A 20,977-nucleotide genomic window follows, 5' to 3' on the forward strand; every position below is an offset into this window, starting at 1 on the left:
AACATTTCGTGCCATCATTTTGTGAGGTAAAGCACGAAGGGTGATGTCGTGCATTATTTGCTATTGTGAGGACAGAGCGTACAGCACGAAGGGTGATGCCGTGCACATTTCCTTATTCTAATTGCTTGGTGAGGATGAGAGTAAAGGCACGAAGGGTGATGCCGTGCATTTGTCTTTGATGTTCCTGATTTCTTTGCTGATAATTGAGTATTGTTGTCCTTTACTTCTATTTATTGATTTTCTTGTTGTTATCAGTTCAAGTGCATTACTTGTCTTATTCCATTATTTCTGTGATTCTTTACGTTGACATTTCCCTTTATCGTATTACTTGTTATTATTGAACCAAGGTGTCCTTGCGCAACATTATGTCTTGATTTTATGCCTTAATTGCTACGTGATTATGTGACCTAATTGCTACGTGACATTTAACATATAAATTACTAAATTGCTTAATTGCCCCCTTATAATCCTTAATTAATTGCTATTTGTCACTATTTGTTTTCCTTAGTAAATCATAGATTTTGTGTACTTGTTGTCTTATGAACTCGTATTAATTGTTGCGTTGTTAGATTTAAATTTTCTTTTAGAGGAACTGTTGATTTATTGAAATGGGAGCGGGTGGTACGCCTACCACGAGTGATATTGAAATGGGAGCGGGTGGTACGCCTACCACGAGATATTGAGAATTGGGATCGGGTTGCACGCCTGCAACAAGATGTGTTGAACATGAAAGTTGCCTTATCTCTTCATTTACTGCTAGAAGTTAAATTGTAGATGTACGCTTTATGATTCCTGAAATTCTATTTCTAACTGTTGCCCCTGAAGCATGCTCCCTTTCCCTAGTTTAAATTGTTATTTTCTTGTTACTTTTCCGTTGTACTTGTATATATATCCGCATAGGTTTATTTGGTGGTCTGGTCCTAGCCTCGTCACTACTTCGCTGGGGTTAGGCTAGGCACTTACCAGCACATGGGGTCGGTTGTGATGATACTACACTCTGTGCTATTTTGCACAGATCCCAGGCTTCAGACAGCAGCAGTAATAGAGTGGGAACAGGCTTTCAGCCCAGCGAGACCCGAGGTAGCCTTGCAGGCGTTCGCAGGCCCTAGCGTCTCCTTTCATCTATGTTCCTGTTTCTTTCATGTAATTCTGGAGACAGTGTCGAGTTTATTCCTTTCAGACATTTATGTGTAGTATTCTTAGACCGTCTGTGAAACTGTGACATCAGTCTTGGGTAGAGGTCTTGGTTGAAATTTTTCGCAATTCTATTCAGTTTTCTATAATATTGAGACTTTCGCTTATTATTTAATTTCGTTGCTGTTGTATTATTGCCGATAATTGTTAAAAGTAATTAAATTTGGCTTGCCTAGCTCCCATTAGTAGGCGCCATCACGACTCCCGAGGGTGAAAAATCCGGGTCGTGACACTTACTAACAAAGGGCTTGGGCAAGGCTCAACATGATTATCTTCTGTACAAGCTCGGAGTGAAGAACCTCTTCAAGCCTTCAGCTTGAGGGGGAGTGTTGAGAGAAGTGGAGTTAGTAAACTATGGTTAGCTAACTATAGTTAGTTAATTTAATTAATGTGGTTAGTTAGGAAGTTAGTGTATGTTAAGTGCATAAATATACAGTAGGAGCTAATGTACAGTTAAGACAATTCATTTTCATTTCTCAATGGAACAGTTACTCTTTTCCTCTTCTTAGCCTTCTCTCTAAGCTAACTTCCGATCTGAGAACTTCCATAACCATATATATATATATACCATAGTTAGATGATAAGCAAATGCTTGAAATATTATGCCTTTTGATGTAATATTGTGTGCGAGTAAATATTCAACTTATGCGGGAGGAAGAATTTGAACATTGGGTCGTTTGATTGGTGGGATGCAATAGACAATGATATCCCATGGGATTAGTTATTTCATCTTCTATATGTAATAGTTAATCCCATCAATTTCGTACAATATAGTTTTCAAGATCATAACCAGATGCAAATAAAATAATACCGCATTTTATGATTTTATCCCTGGACTGTTGTTCCTTATCCCACCAACCAAACGACCCCATCTACCTTTCACGGTCCCAAGGAATTATACCCAACAAAAATTACCATGTCTTTCTTGATTAATGTAATGACTTCCAATAATTCTTCCTTCAGAAGGTAACAGCAGAATTAGGATTTAAAAAAGGTAAGAAAGTATAATTTACACATATATACGATATAACCTAGTCAATATATACGATAATACCTTGTAAGTTCTAAGACAAACTCATGAATTGGATAAAAACTCACATTTTGATTGAATTGACGTTAAGATCAAACTTCTTAGCTCCTCCACCTTAAGTTGAACCAATTGTCCAATGTCCTATTTTTTGGGTAATCATCCATTGTTAGTATATAACACGTAAAATTTAACTGAAATAAAATTTTAAACGCGATAATAAAATCAGATAGCTTCTTTATATTCAAAATCTGGTTGATACGATTTGTTATTACAACCTGTACAATGTAGAGTAAACACAAATAATGCTCATAAAATATACTGTATATTTTTTCCCTAAATATATTACAGTAAGAGTTATGTGCATGTGTGGCTGCATATCATTAACAACAAAATTGATTTTATTTATTTGTTTATTGTTAATTGCTGATATTGTCACGTTGTGTGAGCAATGAGCATGATACGTAAAGTTTAATTTGTTGTTATGTACAAGTAGTCAAAAAGATGATTTGAGGAATCCCGATATATTTGTGATTTCCGTGAAGTTCAAGTAATATTAGTTATATATTTGCGTGTTTTCCTGGCAATACTAAAGTCTCTCCATGACTTTTAGTTGGATCATGATCCTTTATGGGGATTTGGTCTCTCTCCACATGTTCAGATTGTAAAACACATTTCCAAACAATTTCACTATATTTTATAAATAACTTCTTATTTCATAATCTCTTTATTCTCACTCTTTCTTGTTAAAAATATATAAAGATTGTTGTCAAAGAATCTTAATGTCGTATTTGAAGGGAAGTTCTTGGCTTAATTGCAGTACCATCTGTGGAGATTTTTGCAGTTATAAAACGAGCTTGCAAAACTAAATTGCTAAAGGATCTGTTTGGAATAACTTAAAAATACTCACCAAAAAAAAAAAAAAAAAAACGTATATATCCTATACTCATGATCTTTGAGTTTTTATAAGTTCCTGCTAGGTCCTATTAAAATGACAAATATAATCATTGGAGTTGAGTGTGAAATGTATTTAAAAAGGAAAATAAAGCAACCCAAGTGAAAATAAGATCCTTTATGCAGTCCTTGACTTTGATCTAATCGTCAGAATTTAAGTTCGATGGAAACAGATAACAAACTTCCTTTTAAATTTCTGGTATATACTACCAATTAATGTCACCTTACACCCCTTTTGTCCTCCTCTTTTATATGAAAAAGAAGAAAATTTGATTTCCATCAACCTGTTCATACGGATAGCATGTTCTTTTAGTTGAACTAATTCTAATTGTTTTACATTAAAACTGTAACACAACTCACTAGTTGGAAATAAATGAAAATTAAATATGCTTAATACAACTCACTAGTTGGAACAAAAACAACAACACTGGGTACACACTACCACTATCCTCCCCAGATCCCCCAGTGTGTGATAATACTGGGTATCTTGTTGTTGTTGGGTGTCAAAATATAAAAAAGTTAGATACTTCGAAAAGTTATGGAGAGTCAACGTATAGTAAATATACATAAAATAAAATAATTTACCTATCAATACATGTATTTTTTCGGCGAAGGGGTGTTGATTGACACCCCTTGGTTGAATGTGGCTCCGCCACTGCTTCTTGGACACTCCATAAAAAGCTATCAGTGTAATATTTTTTTCACTATTAGTGTAATTTTACCCAACATATTATAGAAGATTACTTTTTTTTTTAAAGATTATCAATTAATGTTTGTCTAGAGAATTGTAGTTATCTTTTAAGTAACTCGATGGTATAAATTATTTATACACCATTAATACATAAACGTATACTCGTCCAATTATGGATCACTGGACGTGACCGATTAAGAACAACTACTCCATCTTAGAAGTTAGAACAAAAAACATTAAATACATCCATGAAGCCAAGGAGATCAATTTCATGGGTGGTCATTCAACTTTGTATTCATTATGTAAAAGTTATTATTTATTTTTTTTGTTATGTAAAAGTCATTTAACTTTGTTTTCATTACCTAAAAGTTACTTTTCTTTCTTTTGTTACACAAAAATCATTTTACTTTGCTCTATTTATTACAAAAGTTACCTTAGCCAGATTTTATAATTCTTTTACTTGAAAAATCTATTATGCCCTTGACATTATAAATCATCTGATTTATATAATACCTTCTATATTATATACTATATAATTTATTTTTACCTAGGTATTTTACGTATAATTAAAATAACTTAAATTATTCATTTGTTATTTTTATAATATATCCATAAATTTAATTTTTTTCATGGCACTCAATTTGCTTAATCATATTTAAACATGAATATATTTTAAATATAAAAATAATTTATTATTTATGAAGTAATAACAAACAATTTTTTTTTTAACAATTGATAATTTTTTATAGTCAATAAAAATTTTAAAAAAGTTTCAGACATATTTGTGTTTAATATTAAAAAATTTAAAAGTTTTATCTATTAATATTATTTATTTGAAAGTATTAATTTGATGTGTCATTGTGCTAAATGTGGGTATTTTATTTATTGAATTAATTAGTATGGATTGGCTGATAAATCAGTGAGCTTTAATTTTATAATTTTCATTAAAAATATTTTATTAAGCATGGTTAAGAACATGAACTTGAGATTTATTCGCGGTAATATTACTGACAAATTTAATAATGCTACTTATATATTTTGAAAATTAACGTTAAGAAAAAATTAAATGTACGAAGATATTATAAAAATAATAAATGAAATAATATCAAGTAGCATATAATATAGAAGTTATTACATAAATAAGAGGATTTATAATATCAAGGGCATAATAGACTTTGCAAGTAAAAGTATTATAAAATTTGTCGAAGATGACTTTTGCGATAAACAGAGCAGAGTAAAATGATTTTTGTGTAACAAAAGAAAAAAACGTGACTTTTAGTTAATGAATACAAAGTTGAATGATTTTCACGTAACAAATAAAAAAGTGACTTTTGATACAAAGTTGAATGACCACCCATGAAATTTACTCTCCATATTTTATTAAGCACAAATACAAAGAGTCACAATATGCTCTATATTTTTCCTCTTAAACTTGTCTAGAAAACTCATTTACATATATATATTTAAACTTATTTACCACCTGTAAAAGATCACGTCAAAGTGTAAATCTACATATAAGTCTTGAAGTATAAGGGGAAAAAGATCATTCGCAAAGTTTACGTATTTTTTGTACTGTATTTTCTAAATCTACACATAAGTCTTGAAGTATAAATCCCTATTCATATGGATTACCACTTTAAAGTTATTTTAATTTTCAATCTCTGTCTTGAGATCCAAGTTTGGATGAGACAAGATGTACTACATTCAGTAAAAAAAGCGAAGAGAATAAAAACAGATGTTCTAGAAGCTTAACAAAAACTACCATTAACTATATTTTCCCCATTGAACAATGACTCGGATTCAACCCGATTATATTAGTATATAAATACAATAAATAAGAAAGATTATGTAGGCGGCGCTTTGACATAAAAATGTGAGACTTAAAAAAATAGTTTTGAAATTAAATTAAAAAAAAATTTAAAAATTATAATTAATATTAGGATTAGTTATCTTAAAATTGTGGTATTTTTTAAATTTTGTGGGAGGATGAGATAACTAATCCTAAAATAATTAGTTATGTAATAACTTATTTTCCAACCAAATAAATTCTAAAGTAATTTTGCTCATTAAATACTGGTATAATTAAAATCACATATAATTAAGGTATACGCTCGTTAAAAATGGTCAAAGTTCATAGGGTCTTTTTAACTATTCTGCCTTTACACAATGGAGTGGACGATTAGGAGAATTCCACAAGACTTGACCACAGGAGAGTGTAGCCAATTAGGGCATAGTTAATTTGGGGAGTAAATTCTCACGTGGATGACGCGTGGCTTTCGACATAAAAGTACTACTCCAATGCAGCTCCATTATAACGGAGCTACCCATCCTCCATCCATCCATCCATCCATCCATTACACACATATAACATACATACTGTTTTCTTCCCTCAGGAAATCTCAATCTTCTAACCACCATTGTCTAAATCTCTACCTTTTTTTTTTTTTCACACCATTGTTCTCGATTCTTGAATTTTTACTATGTTTTCCCTCTAAGATTCTGTTCCAATAACCATGGGTGCTTGTACCTCAAAGCCTCCGAATAAACCCAATCCTTTTGCCCCAAAAGACTCCCTCGAAATCCTTCCACCACCGGAAACTCCAAACCCGAACAAGGACAACAATGAAGTAAAAAAGTCACCTTTTTTCCCTTTTTACTCACCTAGTCCCGCTCGTTATTTTTTATCCAAGAAATCTCCTGCCCGTCAGTCTTCTGGTTCTAAGAGTGGTAATTCTACTCCGGCGAGGTTATTTAAACGCCCTTTTCCTCCTCCTTCTCCGGCAAAACACATAAAGTCTTTGCTTTTAAGGCGGCACGGTAGTGTAAAGCCTAATGCTGCTGCTATTCCTGAAGGAGAGGAAACTGAAGGTGCTAACTTGGATAAAAGTTTTGGGTTTTCTAAGCAGTTTAAGAGTAAATATGAGGTTGGGGATGAAGTGGGTAGAGGTCATTTTGGGTATACTTGTTCTGCTATTGCTAAGAAAGGTGAACTTAAGGGTCAACAAGTTGCTGTTAAGGTCATTCCAAAAGCCAAGGTTACTCCTTTCTCTCTTACTTGTTCCTTATGATTATACTGCATTGAAGTATATGTATGTGTTTTGAATAACTTACATGTCTGATCCATGAAGTTTATGTTGAGAAAAGTTGGTTTTTTTAGGAATTTATTTCCTTTGGTTAAAATTGTTTTGGGTTTAAGTTTTGTTCTATCTCTTTCTCTGCCTCTCTTTGTGGGGGTGGGATGAGTAGATCATCCTCTTGCTCCCTTAATTCTCCCACCGCCCACATGTATTTTAGTTCTTTAGTTTATTCTCCACTCTTATCTTGTGAATTTGGGGTTTTTTTTCACTTAAAACTGTTGTGTTCAAAATCAAAGTTCAAGATTCTCCAGCTACTTTTACTTTTTTTTTTTAAAAAAAAATAATTCAAAATCCCCTTTTTTGTGTGGGCATAAACTCTCCCTTTCTAGGAAATTGCTAGTAAGTGCTGTGTTAGTCTTGTTTTTTAGTAGTAGCTTTTGTTAAATATTCCAATTGAAGTTTATTGGGGTCCATGAAATGTTTGAAAAGAGTATAGTGGCTTACACTATTAAAAATTGAGGAGTTGGTGGGTTTTGAGCATTATAGAATTGTGCAATCTCTTGTCCATTTCCTTTGATGAAAACATAATCAATTAGCAAACTTGCTTAGTATAGTGTCCCGGTCTGACTCCTAAAGATTTTTACTTTTTGGTTCACAAAATCACCTATGCAAGTTAAACTATTCATATCTTTCTCAGAACTTCAAGGGCTGACTTTCCTATGTGACTGATGCTAGTCACTGCTTTTAAAACTGATGAACATTTGTAATTATCAACCCAAAAAAAAGGAACATTGCATATGATTATCTTCTTGCTCCAAGAACTCCTCTTTAAAAGGTGCCAGTATCATCTCTAGGAAAAAGATATACGATTATGCTAGAACATGACGTACCAAATCAAATGTAATCACAAGTCATGAATCCCGCATGGTTTAGAAAGGCCGACAGCAAGTGACAAAATTTCAAGCAAGTTGTACATTTACATAGTGACTAACAAACTTTAATCTGATACTTTTGGCCTTATCACTGAGGAGGCTGCAACTGGTATCTTTATATCCCATTGGTGTTAGAAACCTAACATCGACTCCTGCAGCCAATATTCTTGTCACTATGAGGTGATGACATGACTCACTCTACAACAACAACAACAACAACAACATACCCAATATGACTCACTCTGTTTGATGAAATCCTATTCAGTCACAGGGTGTTTCGTATAGGGAAATAATATACAAAATGATCTTATATAATCTTTGAAGGGAAAGATACCATGTCTTAGACGGAATAAGAGATTCAATCACACTGTTATGCTCCATTCTGCTTATCTATAATTATCGAAAAGGTAGATATTTATGTTGGAGGAGCTTCTGCTTTACTAGTAGACAGAAAGACTCTATAAATTCACGAGAATAACTATTTGTGTGCTTAAAAAGATTTTATAGCTGACTACTTTGAGGGACAAAAGAAAAGGTTTCGGTAGTAGATAGGTTTAGTAAAAATTTTCTACATGATCTCATAAGACCATATCATGTTTTGTAGCTTACAGATGAAGTTACATTGCTGCTAACGTTTACTTATGACCCGTTATATTTGTAACACTATAATGAATTCACTTTTGGGGGTTTAAGTTTTGTCAGATGCAATTCTTCTCTGTATATCTTACCGTCTTAACGGCTGACTATCAATTTACTCCAATTTTGTTGCCTTTCAGATGACAACAGCTATTTCCATCGAGGATGTTAGAAGGGAAGTTAAAATTTTGCGCGCCTTAACAGGACATAACAATCTGATACAATTCTATGATGCATTTGAAGATCAGGATAATGTCTATGTAGTGATGGAGTAAGAATCTTAACCACACATTAGTGAGATCTAATCTATTTTGCTGTAAGGTTTTTCCTGTCTGTCTTAGTGATGCTTCTGGTCAGGGGATAATTCATGTAAGCTCAACATGGAGGAAAGTTTTGGTATTAAGCCACAACTTAGCTACTCAAAGAAAGTGCATGACCCTAAACCTTTATAGCATCAGGCTTTAGAAGAATTTGTTTTGAGTCCCTAGCATGGTCTTTTAAGGATATGAAAGTAAGTGAACTATTGAAAACTTTCTGTTCAGGTTATGCCAAGGAGGAGAGCTCCTTGATAGAATACTTGCACGGTATGTCTTTAATTAATTTACGGAATTTGACTTCTAATTTATGGATTTGTCTTTTCTAAGTTAACTTTTTGGGTATACTATTTTATTTCCTTCTCATTTCCTTTGGTAGCGGTGGGAAGTACTCAGAAGAGGATGCAAAGGCCGTTATGGTACAGATATTGAATGTTGTTGCGTTCTGTCATCTCCAGGGTGTTGTGCACCGTGATCTTAAACCCGAGGTAAACAGATTCCTCAAACTGGCCTTGCAAATTAGAACACTAGTTATTCTTTTTTTATTTTCACTAGTTACAAAAGTATCTCATTTTTTCCATGTCTTCTTTCAGAATTTTTTGTTTTCGTCGAAGGATGAATCTTCCCAGTTAAAAGCTATAGATTTTGGCTTATCAGATTTTGTGAGACCAGGTTGGTTTTCATCATGCATATTTGCATGATTTCTAAATATTTGTCTTCTCTATAGCAATCAAAGAGATATTTGCCTTCTCCATTAAATGCTTTAAATATGATGTATGCAGATGAAAAGCTTAATGACATTGTTGGAAGTGCATATTACGTAGCACCAGAAGTTCTTCATAGATCATATGGTACAGAGGCTGATGTGTGGAGTATAGGTGTGATAGCATATATTCTTCTGTGTGGTAGTCGTCCATTTTGGGCTCGCACAGAGTCTGGAATCTTCAGGGCTGTTTTAAAGGCTGATCCAACTTATGATGAAGCACCTTGGCCTACACTAACTTCGGAGGCTAAAGATTTTGTCAAGCGATTACTGAATAAAGATCCTAGGAAAAGAATGAGTGCTGCTCAAGCTTTATGTGAGTGTTTTCTCCTGTGAAATTTTTTGGGATTCTCTTTCTTTAGATAGCCTCTTCTAATCACCCCCTTGTGCAGGTCATCCTTGGATGCGGAATCACAGTGGTGCAAACCTACCACTTGATGTTCTTATATTTCGACTCATGAAAGCGTATATGCGATCATCCTCTTTGCGTAAGGCTGCTTTAAGGGTGTGTATATTATTTAGCTGGAACAATTAATAGAACCTGATATATCTGTCTGTGCCCTTGATAGCTTATCTATTTATTTTTTCCTATCTTTTGGTTTTAGGTTTTGAAATAGTTTATAAGGGTTTTATTCTCAAAAAACAAATAGTTTTTAAGGTTTTAAGCCACCTTTCCTTTTTGTCTTTCAATAAAGTTTCTGCAATTACTTTCTTTGGTAAGTTTTTTTGATAAGGTAATCATTAATAGAGGAGCATTGACACTTTCTTTGATAAGTGATAAGGTATTCAACTATAGTGGATAATAAGCAGTAAGCTAGTGCGTCAAACATAGTTACAAGTTGTGCAGCTCCTGTATCATATCTAACGAGGAATCAGTATCCTGTACAAAGACCAGTTTGCACCAAAAAGCTAGCAGAGAAAAAGCTCTAAACTTAAGGATACGTAGTTCTCTTGTTGCCTTAAAAATTCTGTTTTTCCTTTCTGTCCAGAGAGTACACCAAATAGCTTGGGGTATAGTATTCCAAATTTTGAGGGATTGTTTGTGGGCACCATCTCTGTTCCAGCAAGTAAAAAACTCTTGGGAGGAGAGTGGGATAGGCCAACTCATGCTAAGAATAGCAAAAATAAACTCCACAGTTGAGAAGTGACCTTGCAGTGAAGAAAACGGCGATTTTCTTCTTCAAGATGGTCTTCACAGAGGACATCAACTACAGAGTTTGAAAGCCTCTTTGCTGAAGGTTGTTTTGAGTGAAGCAGGCCTCCCTAGCCACTAACCAAGAGAAGCAGGAGACAGGGGAGTGTTGTTAAAACCAGATCTGATTTCAAGGCCAAGAAGCAGTTTTGTCATTAAAAGACAGGATTTTGTAGCAAGATTTCACTGAAAACAGACGCTTTGGGTGTCCCCTAAGGGTTCAGTGAACCTTCTACCCCAATCCGTGCAGTTATGCGGTGTAGGATACCGGATAAGTCTCACCAATTACTTATAAAAAAGAAAGATATGTCTCACCCGTTATCAGGGATATGTGAGAAAAAGCTTATATTGCCATAGGTATTAATCATCGGAATGGACAAGTTGCTTTGATTTTGGGGCAGTGCTTGTTCTCCTGAAAAGCAATTCCTTTTTTTCATAAAACTTTTTTTTAGTTCCAGGGATGTTTTACTATAAGACTTTTTGCTGTTGTCCTAATTCATCTTGAAAGTGATGACAATAAAGTCTTACTAGGATAAAATAAACTAGTCTGGTGAATATATCTGCTAAGCTGAAGGTCTATCTGAAACAACCTCTCTACCTTCTGCGTACACACTACCCTCCCTAGACTCCACTTGTGGGATTCAACTGGGTTGTTGGTGGTGGTGGTGGCGAATATATATGCTAAATCCCTTTTAGCCTGTGAAATTATCTTGATAGATTATTATTCTACGATTGGAAAAGTGATTGAGGCCAAAGTAACTTGTTTTACTTTAAGATCTTTACTGTTAACTACTTCCTTGAGTCTGATAGCCTTTTTGGCCAAGCTTCTTTTTGGCCAAAAGTGCTTTTTTTTTGCCAAAAGCACTTTTGGCCAAAAATTGAGGTGTTTGGCCAAGCTTTTGGAAGGAAAAAAAGTGCTTTTGAGGAGAAGCAGAAGCAGTTTTGGAGAAGCAGAAAAAAGTAGCTTCTCTCCAAAAGCACTTTTTTGAGAAGCACTTTTGAGAAAAATACACGTAGAAGCAGTTTTTTTAAGCTTGGCCAAACACTAATTGCTGCTCAGAAGTGCTTTTCAAACTAATTAGGCAAACACAAATTGCTTCTCACCAAAAGTACTTTTGAGAAAAGCACTTTTGAAAAAAAGCACTTCTCAAAATAAGCTGATTTTTGCAGCTTGGGCAAACGAGCTATGAATTACATAGATTGTGACAGGATAGTCATAGGATCTATGAAGCACCTGCCCATTATTACAAATAAGATACTTATCCAAGGAGAGAGGTCGAGGAATAAACGAATAACCGAAGAAGATAACATGATAATTCTTCTGCATTCATGAAGCTGTACAATTTGTCGGTAGTTCTTGGGTCTCGGACGCAGCCGTTGCGCTAATTCATCTTGAACGTGACGACACTAAAATCTTTCTAGGATAAAATAAACTAGTCTGGTGAATATATCTGCTAAATCCCTTTTAGCCTGTGAAATTATCTTGATAGATTATTATTCCACGATGGGAAAAGAGATCGGGGCTAAAGTAACTTGTTCCTATTGATTTTGTTTCTTCACTCTTGAGCTGTTAGTCTCGATAAGTTCACTTGGATAACTTTCAGGATGTGTATCGCTCTTACATGGTTTAGTTTAGATGTTCCGAGAAGAAAAGCAAATGATATTATGCTTCTTTCTCATATTGTGGGTTCATAAAGCTCTATGTTGTACTCTATTTACCAGAACTCTGAAAGGTGAAAAAGGGATCTCTTTAATTTAATCGCTAGGTATTCGGGATGAAGTTAACCTGATTAATGCTGAGTTTTTCTAAAGTTCTATTGATTTATGTAAATTGATATGGTGATTCTACCTCTTTTATCAGCTCTGATGATCATAGTCTTGGTACATTTGACTTGGTATATTAATAATATTTTTGCCTTTGCAGGCAATGTCGAAAACTTTGACAGCAGATGAATTGTTCTACCTGAAGGAGCAATTTGCATTGCTGGAGCCGGACAAAAATGGCAGCATAAAACTAGAAAATATAAGATCAGTTAGTATCTCAACTCTCTCATCTTCAGCTCTTCCGCGGTTTTTGCTGAAGCCTGAAGATCTTATCTCCTTGCTCTTTTTGTGCCATGTAGGCGCTGATGAAATATGGAACAGATGCTATGAAGGAGTCGCGCATTCCGGATTTTCTTGCCTCGGTACTGACATAACTGTCACTTGTGTTTCCCTGCTTCTTCTGTGCTTGTAGCTTATGATTAACTGTTTTTTTTTTTTGTCATCTTTGACAGCTAAATGCACTTCAATATAGAAAGATGGATTTTGAAGAATTCTGCGCAGCTGCCTCAAGTGTTCATCAGTTGGAGGCACTTGAGCGCTGGGAACAACATGCTAGGTGTGCATATGAAATTTTTGAGAAGGATGGCAATAGGGCTATTATGATAGAAGAACTTGCATCTGTAAGTTTCCTTACAAATGCCATGTTCTGCTCTCGCGTTTGCATTGTATATGACTTTTTGAGTGTACTGAGTACTTACTGTATGTTTCATGACATGTTTACTGCCTGAAATTGTGATCAAATCTCGCTTTCAGGAACTTGGACTGGGTCCTTCGGTACCAGTTCATGCTGTTCTACATGACTGGATAAGGCATACAGATGGAAAGCTAAGTTTTCTTGGATTTGTGAAATTGTTGCATGGTCCTTCCACTCGAGGACTTGCAAAGGCGCAGTAATATGTGAAACATGCTTTGGAGAATATTGGATGTACCATGTCTAGACAGTGTGGCTGAGATAAACCTTCAAGCGCTTCAACATTTCAGTTATCTGCCACCTTGCACTGAAGCGTCAAAGAGGCCTGCCCTGAATTGGACTGTCTGGAGTATCTTTGATTCACGGTTTCCACTTTTATAGCACGTATTGATAGCTTTTGTTTCCATACCGTATAGTGTAAAGATTTCTGATGGTGTGCGGATTGTTGATTGGATTTGCAGTTGTTTGCTACTAAGGGGAATGGTCCTAGTTGCAACTCCTGCCAACAGGGATTAACAAGATGTAGTTACTTCTAGATATGCCACTTAAATTGGGAATGTGGTGCTCAGTATAGAAAACATAGGACCTTAGTTGATTCAATGCTGGAATTGGATGATTTAGTTGATGTATTCTCTATTTGTTGTCCAATTTGAGTCCAGGCTAAAGTTGCCTGGCTGTTAAATTGTATCCTCTTCCCTAGCAGATAAGGTGCTTCTGTTTCTGGTGCTTAATTATACAACTCCATAAACTAAAGGCTGTTAATTTTCTCATTATCTGAACTGAAAATTGCAGCAACCCTATCTATTTTAACATCCAACCAAGTATCAAAAGGTCTGTTTAATACTAATGGACTTTGTCAAAAAATACATTCCAAAATCAAAGGGAAGTTAATGGACATGGATTTTGCCAGTTAATTTCTAGCTTGAAGATAACATGTCCTACAATTTTGCATGTCGACAAACTCTACTTAAACAAAGCAGATGTTGGTGATTGAAAAGAGTATTGTGATGGGAACTCTGAAAATAATTACAACAACCACCGCTCAGTAAAATTTTACAAGTAGGGTCTTGGGAGGGTAAAATTTTACAAGTAGGGTCTTGGGAGGGTACATGTACACAGCCTTATCCCTACTCTGGAAGGGCTGGAAGGACAAAGAGACTGTTTCCGATAGACCCTCGGCTAAAGAAGGTGAAAAAACTCTGAAAATAATTGCTTGTACTAAAACAACAGGATTTTAGTACACTATATAAGGTAGCTTCTGTAAGTATTATTGGTTCTTTCAAAAATTCCAACGAGGGTAATTGCAGGGTCTATTGAAGTCCTATGTTCCCTATTAAAAAATGAAAATTTTACCAAATATAGCAAAGGTATACACCATATTTATTATAAACTAGAATCATTTTAAAATATTATTTTCTATAGCTACCTTTTATATTTTATATGCAAAATAGGTATTCATGGTATATACTAAGCTATTTATATTTTTTCTTTCTCTTTCTTTAAATTAACATACGATTCTATCTCATAATTTTTCTTCTTTCTCTCTCTTTCTTCTCTCTGTTCGAGCAAAATAAGCCGATTCCTCTAGGGTTACTGCGATTGAATATTCGGAGGTGTGGATGAGAAGGAAGACAACGATCACTCGCTATTAGATCAAGTAGCGGGAATATTCTCGTCTATAAACCAGTGATTTCAAGATATACTGTGCCTTCACTTTCTAACAGAGAGGCATAATGCTGAGCAATCGACTAATTGCAATACAGTTAACACAAGGAGTCTTTTGCAATGCGCTCCGTCTATCTATGATCACATACAGTCAACACAAGGAGTCTTGACCGGAAAATACCATTTCCGACGAACTTTCTTCTCATTCTTTGCTATTTAGTCACACACAATGATACAAATACATTGTATTTTGTACAAATTCACTCAAACACATTGTATTTTTGCATAAATATATTTTTTTGCCTGTATTTATGTATTTCGGAGGTCTGTATTTTTTTAATACAACTGAATATACATGTATTCATGCATACTGTATATCAACATTGAAATACACTGAATACAAACATTAAAATAGAATAGAATATAAACAATAAATATATTTAATTTAAAATACAGTAAAATACACTGAATACAAATAGAAATAACAGTGAATACAACCAATAAAATATACAGAATACAACAGTAATAACATGTATTAGGAATAACTAAAATATTGTTAATACAAATACATTTAAGTACACTGAAACATTGAATCTAATGAATGCAACAGTAAAAAAATAATATTGAAATACACTAAATACAAAAGTTAAATACAACAGTTATATACCACTGAAAAATCATTTTAATTAATTAGGTTGATAATGAAGCATGTTAGAATTGATTTTGTTGAGTTATATTAGGAGTGTATCACGCTAATTAATATTATTTTCGTTATTAGAGAGTTGGACAGACCTATTTTTAAGGTGATTGTTGTTACTGTATTCATGAATATATGCGCGTACAGTTGGACTACCCTGCTTTGTAGGCTCTTTTTGCTGTTGTATTCATTAATACATTGTCGTAATAATTTAATAGTAGCTATAGAAATAATTATGTATATGATAGCTATAACAAGTTAATAGCCGCTAAATAATGTAGCGGTTAAAAAAAATTATTTTCTATTTTAGGATGTCAGCGGTGGGACCTTTCTAAAAAAGTGGAGTATATGATTTTGTAATGTAATCGCTATTTCTTCTACCTGTAAGTAACTGGTACATGTTACAAGTTACAACAGTCGCCGTTGCTCCATTTTTCCGACATGCTACTTGTTAAACCCTACCGGAGGGCCCTCCATTGCTCAACTCGGCAACTCCAACCAAAAACCCTAGACTCACCATTCCCTTCTCCCTCCGATATCATTTTTGTGAACAGGGCAGTTTCTATCCTCAAAGGCCACGACCCAATTCCCTTAAACTCCTTATCTTCCCAATTCACCCCTCAATATGCTTCTTCCCTACTTTTCCAATCCCAATTTGATAAACCCCTTGTTCTAAGATTCATCAACTGGGCACGTCACCGCCAATTCTTCAACCTTCAGTGCAAGTTCATTTCCATTCATATCCTCACTCGTTTCAAGCTCTACAAGACCGCCCAATCCCTCGCCGAGGACGTCGCTGTGAAATCTCCCGATGACAAGGGTGAATTTGTCTTTTCATGTCTCAAGGACACTTACCATTCTTGCAAGTCTAGCTCTGCTGTGTTTGACTTGATGGTAAAAAGTTACTCTCATTTGAAAATGATTGATAATGCCATGAATATCTTTGAATTAGCCAAGTCTAATGGGTTTATGCTTACTGTTTTGTCCTATAATTCCATTCTTGATGCATTGATCAGGGTCTCGTGTAATGGGTCTTTTGAATTAGTTCAGAAGTTTTATGATGATATGGTTAATTCTGGGGTTTCGCCCAATGTTTATACTTATAATATTATGATCCGGGGCCTTTGTGGAAAAGGGGATTTGAAAAAGGGTTTGGCTTTTTTAAATGAAATGGAAAAATGTGGCTGCTTGCCTAGTGTTGTAACATATAACACAATAATCGGTGCTTACTGTAAAATAGGTAAGGTTGATGAGGCAGTTGAATTTTTGAAACTAATGCAAGTTAGGAACTTGGAACCAAGTGTGGTCACGTATAATGCTATTATTAATGGGTTATGCAGAGAAGGAAGGATGAAAGAGACGAGTGAGGTTTTGGAAGATATGAGGGGAAAGGGATTAGTTCCTGATGAAGTGACGTATAACACTCTGGTAAATGGCTATTGCAGAGAGGGTAATTTTCATCAAGCACTTGTTTTGCACTCGGAAATGTTAAGGAATGGGTTGTCTCCAGATGTTGTGACCTATACTTCTTTGATCAACAGCATGTGCAAGACTGGGAATTTGCATCGCGCGATGGAATTCTTTGATCAATTACGTGCTAGGGGATTATATCCTAACGAGAGAACTTACACGACATTAATTGTTGGCTTCTCTCAGCAGGGTTTTATGAATGAGGCTTATAAACTTTTGAATGAAATGATTTCAAGTGGCTTTTCCCCTTCAATTGTGACTTATAATGCTTTAGTTAACGGGCATTGTGCATTGGGCAGGATGGAAGATGCTTTAAGTGTAATTCAAGAGATGGAACGGAGAGGGGTGGTCCCAGATGTTGTAACTTATAGTACAATGATATCTGGGTTTTGTAGAAACCACAATTTGGAAAGGGCATTCTGTGCTAAGCAGCAGATGGTTGAGAAAGGGGTTTCACCTGATGTTATTACTTATTCATCCCTAATTCAAGGTCTTTGTGAGCAGCAAAGCTTGACTGAAGCTCGTGAGCTTTTCCAGGAGATGTTGAGAGTGGGTATTCAACCTGATAAGTTTACATATACTACACTTATTGGTGCATACTGTTTAGAAGGGGATATTAAAGGCGCTCTTAACCTGCATAATGAAATGATAAATAAGGGTTTCTTTCCTGATGTCGTCACTTACAGTGTCCTAATCAACGGGCTCAACAAACAAGCTCGCACTAGAGAAGCAAAGCAGCTTCTGTTCAAGTTGTTGTATGAGCAATCAGTTCCTAGTAGTGTCACATATGATATGCTGATTGAAAGTTGCAATGATCTTGATTTTAAGAGTGCAACAGATCTTATTAAAGGATTCTGCATGAAAGGTTTGTTAGATGAAGCGGACAGAGTTTTTGAGTTGATGCTGCAAAAAGACAAGAAGCCGAGTGAAGCGGCTTACAACCTGCTTATACATGGTCATTCTAGGGGTGGGAATTTACATAGAGCCTTGCATCTTTATAGAGAAATGGTGAGTTTTGGATTTGTTCCTCATACAGTTAGTCTTATTGTGCTGATGAAAGAACTATTTAAAGAAGGGATGAGTGAAGAATTAAATCAAGTAATTCAAAGCACATTGGGGTCCTGTAAACTTGCTGATGGTGAGCTAGCAAAAGGTATTGTTGATGTAAACTACAAGGAAGGGAACATGGATGCAGTATTCAATGTACTTACTGATATGGCCAAGGATGGCCTTTTTCCGAATAGTGGGAAAACTGCTTTTTCTCACATGCCATGATAAAGTATTTATCATCTGGAATGATTACACTACTTTTGTCATGTGCATGTTAGAGTGCATCAAGCAGCAGAAAACTGGGCTGCAACATGTTGCTTTCCACTCCTCTACGTTTCTCATTCCATTGTGAACATAGGAAAACAGTTGGAAAACTTCTTTCAGAAAACAGTTGCTAGAAATCTTCTGAAATAGAGTTGTTGGGAAGCTGTCACCTTATTCAGTCAAGCAACTTTCTCGTTCGATATGGTTAATTTCCTGATTTGCTTGTAATTCAACAGTTTCCCACAAGCTGGAAGGTCAGATATTCAACTCCTATTTTTGGATTTAAAATGTACCTCAATTTTATAAGTTTTCTGCACATGAAATTCTGCATAAGACTTTTGAACTTCTTGAGAGAGTTCAATTATATTTAACCTTAGATTCTAGCATTTGGAGATGTCAGTTTATGGTTATCAACTGCAAATTATTTTGGTTTTTTCTCTTCAGAAATGGCACCATCTATCAAGGCATGCGGAGAATATGGACCACCATCCTTGCTTGTATATGGGCAGATTGGAAAGAGAAATTGAGATGTTATGAATACAAAGCCAACTAATTTAGAAGGTAAACTTTAACTGTATAGTTTTGCGTTTCTTTAGGGGTGTAAACAACAACTTGTAAATGGGGCAGATATGTTGGGATTCATGGACCCCACTTGTGGATTACACTGGGTATGTTGTTGTTTCATGGAATTTCCTCCATTGATAGAAGGGAGGTTTTTGGCTTTTGGGGTCATCTTGTACTATGTAAAGATTAGAGCTCCTCCTTAGTGCTGAACTGCTGATTGTTTCATTAAGAATACCTTTCCTTTCAAAAAACATGACACTATCATATTAATCATTCCCTCCCAGCATCTATGTCATGTATCTCATGTAAACCTTGCCTTTTGTATTGGCTGATTAACTGCTATGTTGCTCAGACTTTCCAAAGATGTTGCCGGGTGCGTGTCGGATCCTTCAAAAGTAGTGTAAAATAGTGTATTTTTGGAGGATCCGACACGGGTGCGGCAACATTTTGGAGAGTCCACGCAACATAGATTAACTGAGCACATGCCAACTAGATGTACCATACTCTCATTTCTTTCTGTAATACATCTGCTCTACTTTAATCGTTGGTCCATATATAAAAAATGCCTTGACAAAAAGCTGAACACCTTTTTTTTGTAAGTAAAGGCTGAACGGCGTTTCAAATCCCTTTAAGCAATAAGTAGGGGTTTATTTGAACAGGTGAATCAAAAATGGGAAAGAGACGAGTTCCGTTTGAGAAAGTGTGCAAATTTCAGGTATGACATCGTCTTTTGCTAATATGTTTGGTTCTCTTGCTAAAATTATACTTAGACAAAGACGTGACCGCAGGATCAATTTCTTATGCTTAACCAATTAAATTTAGACAATGATATGACTGAAGAGGAAAGAGCAATTTTTTATGATTAACCAATCCAAAGCTATTATTGTTCAACTCTTCTTTGCTAGTAGCTTTTTTTTTGGGATGGTTAACATAGATACTTTAATCAGATGAGTACTTTGTGGATGCTTGTAATACACTCTCTTTAGCTACCTGCATGCTTGACGGTCTTTTTCATTTGCATCATTCTGATAAGATGATGATAGTTGCGGTCTTTGTGATAATGCCTAATGCTATCAGCATCCTTTGAATTTCCGAGGGGCATATATCGTGAAGTTGTTTGCTAAGCCAGTTCATGTTGCTTCTAGATGATGTTCCTAAAATTGGTGGTCAATGCAAGTTGGCGAAAGCTGAGCATTTTAGTACAAGCTATAATAGTCCATAGTTGCCTTGTGACTACGGGGTTGCGGCAAGCATGTCACAGCAGTTGCTTCATGGAGTGCAAAATTGGCATTGACATAATCTCTCCTCATGCATTTGGAAGTGAAAGCATGTTGCCTTTAACAAGAATCCATGTTTAAATGTATGGATGATGTTTCCTTGGTTAGAAGCTGGACCTCTCATTATTCGTTCAAAATTGTCCCTGGCTTTTATGTTCTCCACTCCAACATTAGCAGTTTGTTCCCAGAGCAACTCTGGTGCCATATATTCTTCATATTTCTTACATCAATTTTAAGCAGCTGAACGGCACCCCCATGTTTTGGAAAGTCTGGTTATGCTTACTTATTAGTATTTTATTTGATTTACCAAAATCCTGTCCACTGGACCTTTTTTTTTTTTTTTTTTTAATTCACCTATGTTTTAATCGGTTGTCTTCTACTTCCCAGGACGACACAATTGGTATTTCCAACACATTGGTACATAAAACTGATAATCTTTCCAATTTGTGTCGAGTCTTCAGTTGAACGTACAATTCTCCCCTCAGTACCCCCAACCCTTTTCAATAAGAAAAAGAATAAATTTTCCCTGTTATGAGTGAACTTGTGTAAAAAGGTATGGCGTACTTGTTTGAATGGCTCATTTAAGCACAGTATCCAGCAATCTCTAACAAGCGATACCCCTGCTTTCTTGCCTTACTAAACTTGCTACATCATCGGTGTTGACCGCCGGGAAATTTTAATTGCTGCTAGATGGG

At 35.3% G+C, this 20,977-nt stretch overlaps 2 protein-coding genes across 5 annotated transcripts; both read left to right on the forward strand.

The window, feature by feature from the left end:
- LOC109233692 (CDPK-related kinase 5-like) lies at positions 6,163–14,064 on the forward strand. The gene is made up of 11 exons (XM_019399576.1): positions 6,163–6,901; positions 8,652–8,782; positions 9,054–9,095; positions 9,205–9,313; positions 9,419–9,497; positions 9,608–9,904; positions 9,981–10,093; positions 12,705–12,812; positions 12,904–12,966; positions 13,057–13,224; positions 13,358–14,064. Exons 1-11 carry the CDS (start codon positions 6,380–6,382, stop codon positions 13,496–13,498), a joined length of 1,773 nt encoding a protein of 590 aa, XP_019255121.1. The 5' UTR covers positions 6,163–6,379; the 3' UTR covers positions 13,499–14,064.
- On the forward strand, positions 16,031–20,549 carry LOC109233754 (pentatricopeptide repeat-containing protein At5g39710). Of its 4 annotated transcripts, XM_019399751.1 has the most exons (4): positions 16,031–18,695; positions 18,886–19,002; positions 19,665–19,720; positions 20,151–20,549. In XM_019399751.1, the coding sequence occupies exon 1, from the start codon at positions 16,099–16,101 to the stop codon at positions 18,400–18,402; it is 2,304 nt and encodes a 767-aa protein (XP_019255296.1). In that variant the 5' UTR covers positions 16,031–16,098; the 3' UTR covers positions 18,403–18,695; positions 18,886–19,002; positions 19,665–19,720; positions 20,151–20,549. The 4 variants fall into 4 exon arrangements, with proteins under 4 accessions (XP_019255296.1, XP_019255238.1, XP_019255347.1 ...); XM_019399693.1 differs by having other exon boundaries at positions 19,665–20,549; XM_019399802.1 differs by lacking the exon at positions 19,665–19,720.

Source organism: Nicotiana attenuata, chromosome 1, assembly GCF_001879085.1.
Source record: "Nicotiana attenuata strain UT chromosome 1, NIATTr2, whole genome shotgun sequence".
NCBI lineage: Eukaryota > Viridiplantae > Streptophyta > Magnoliopsida > Solanales > Solanaceae > Nicotiana > Nicotiana attenuata.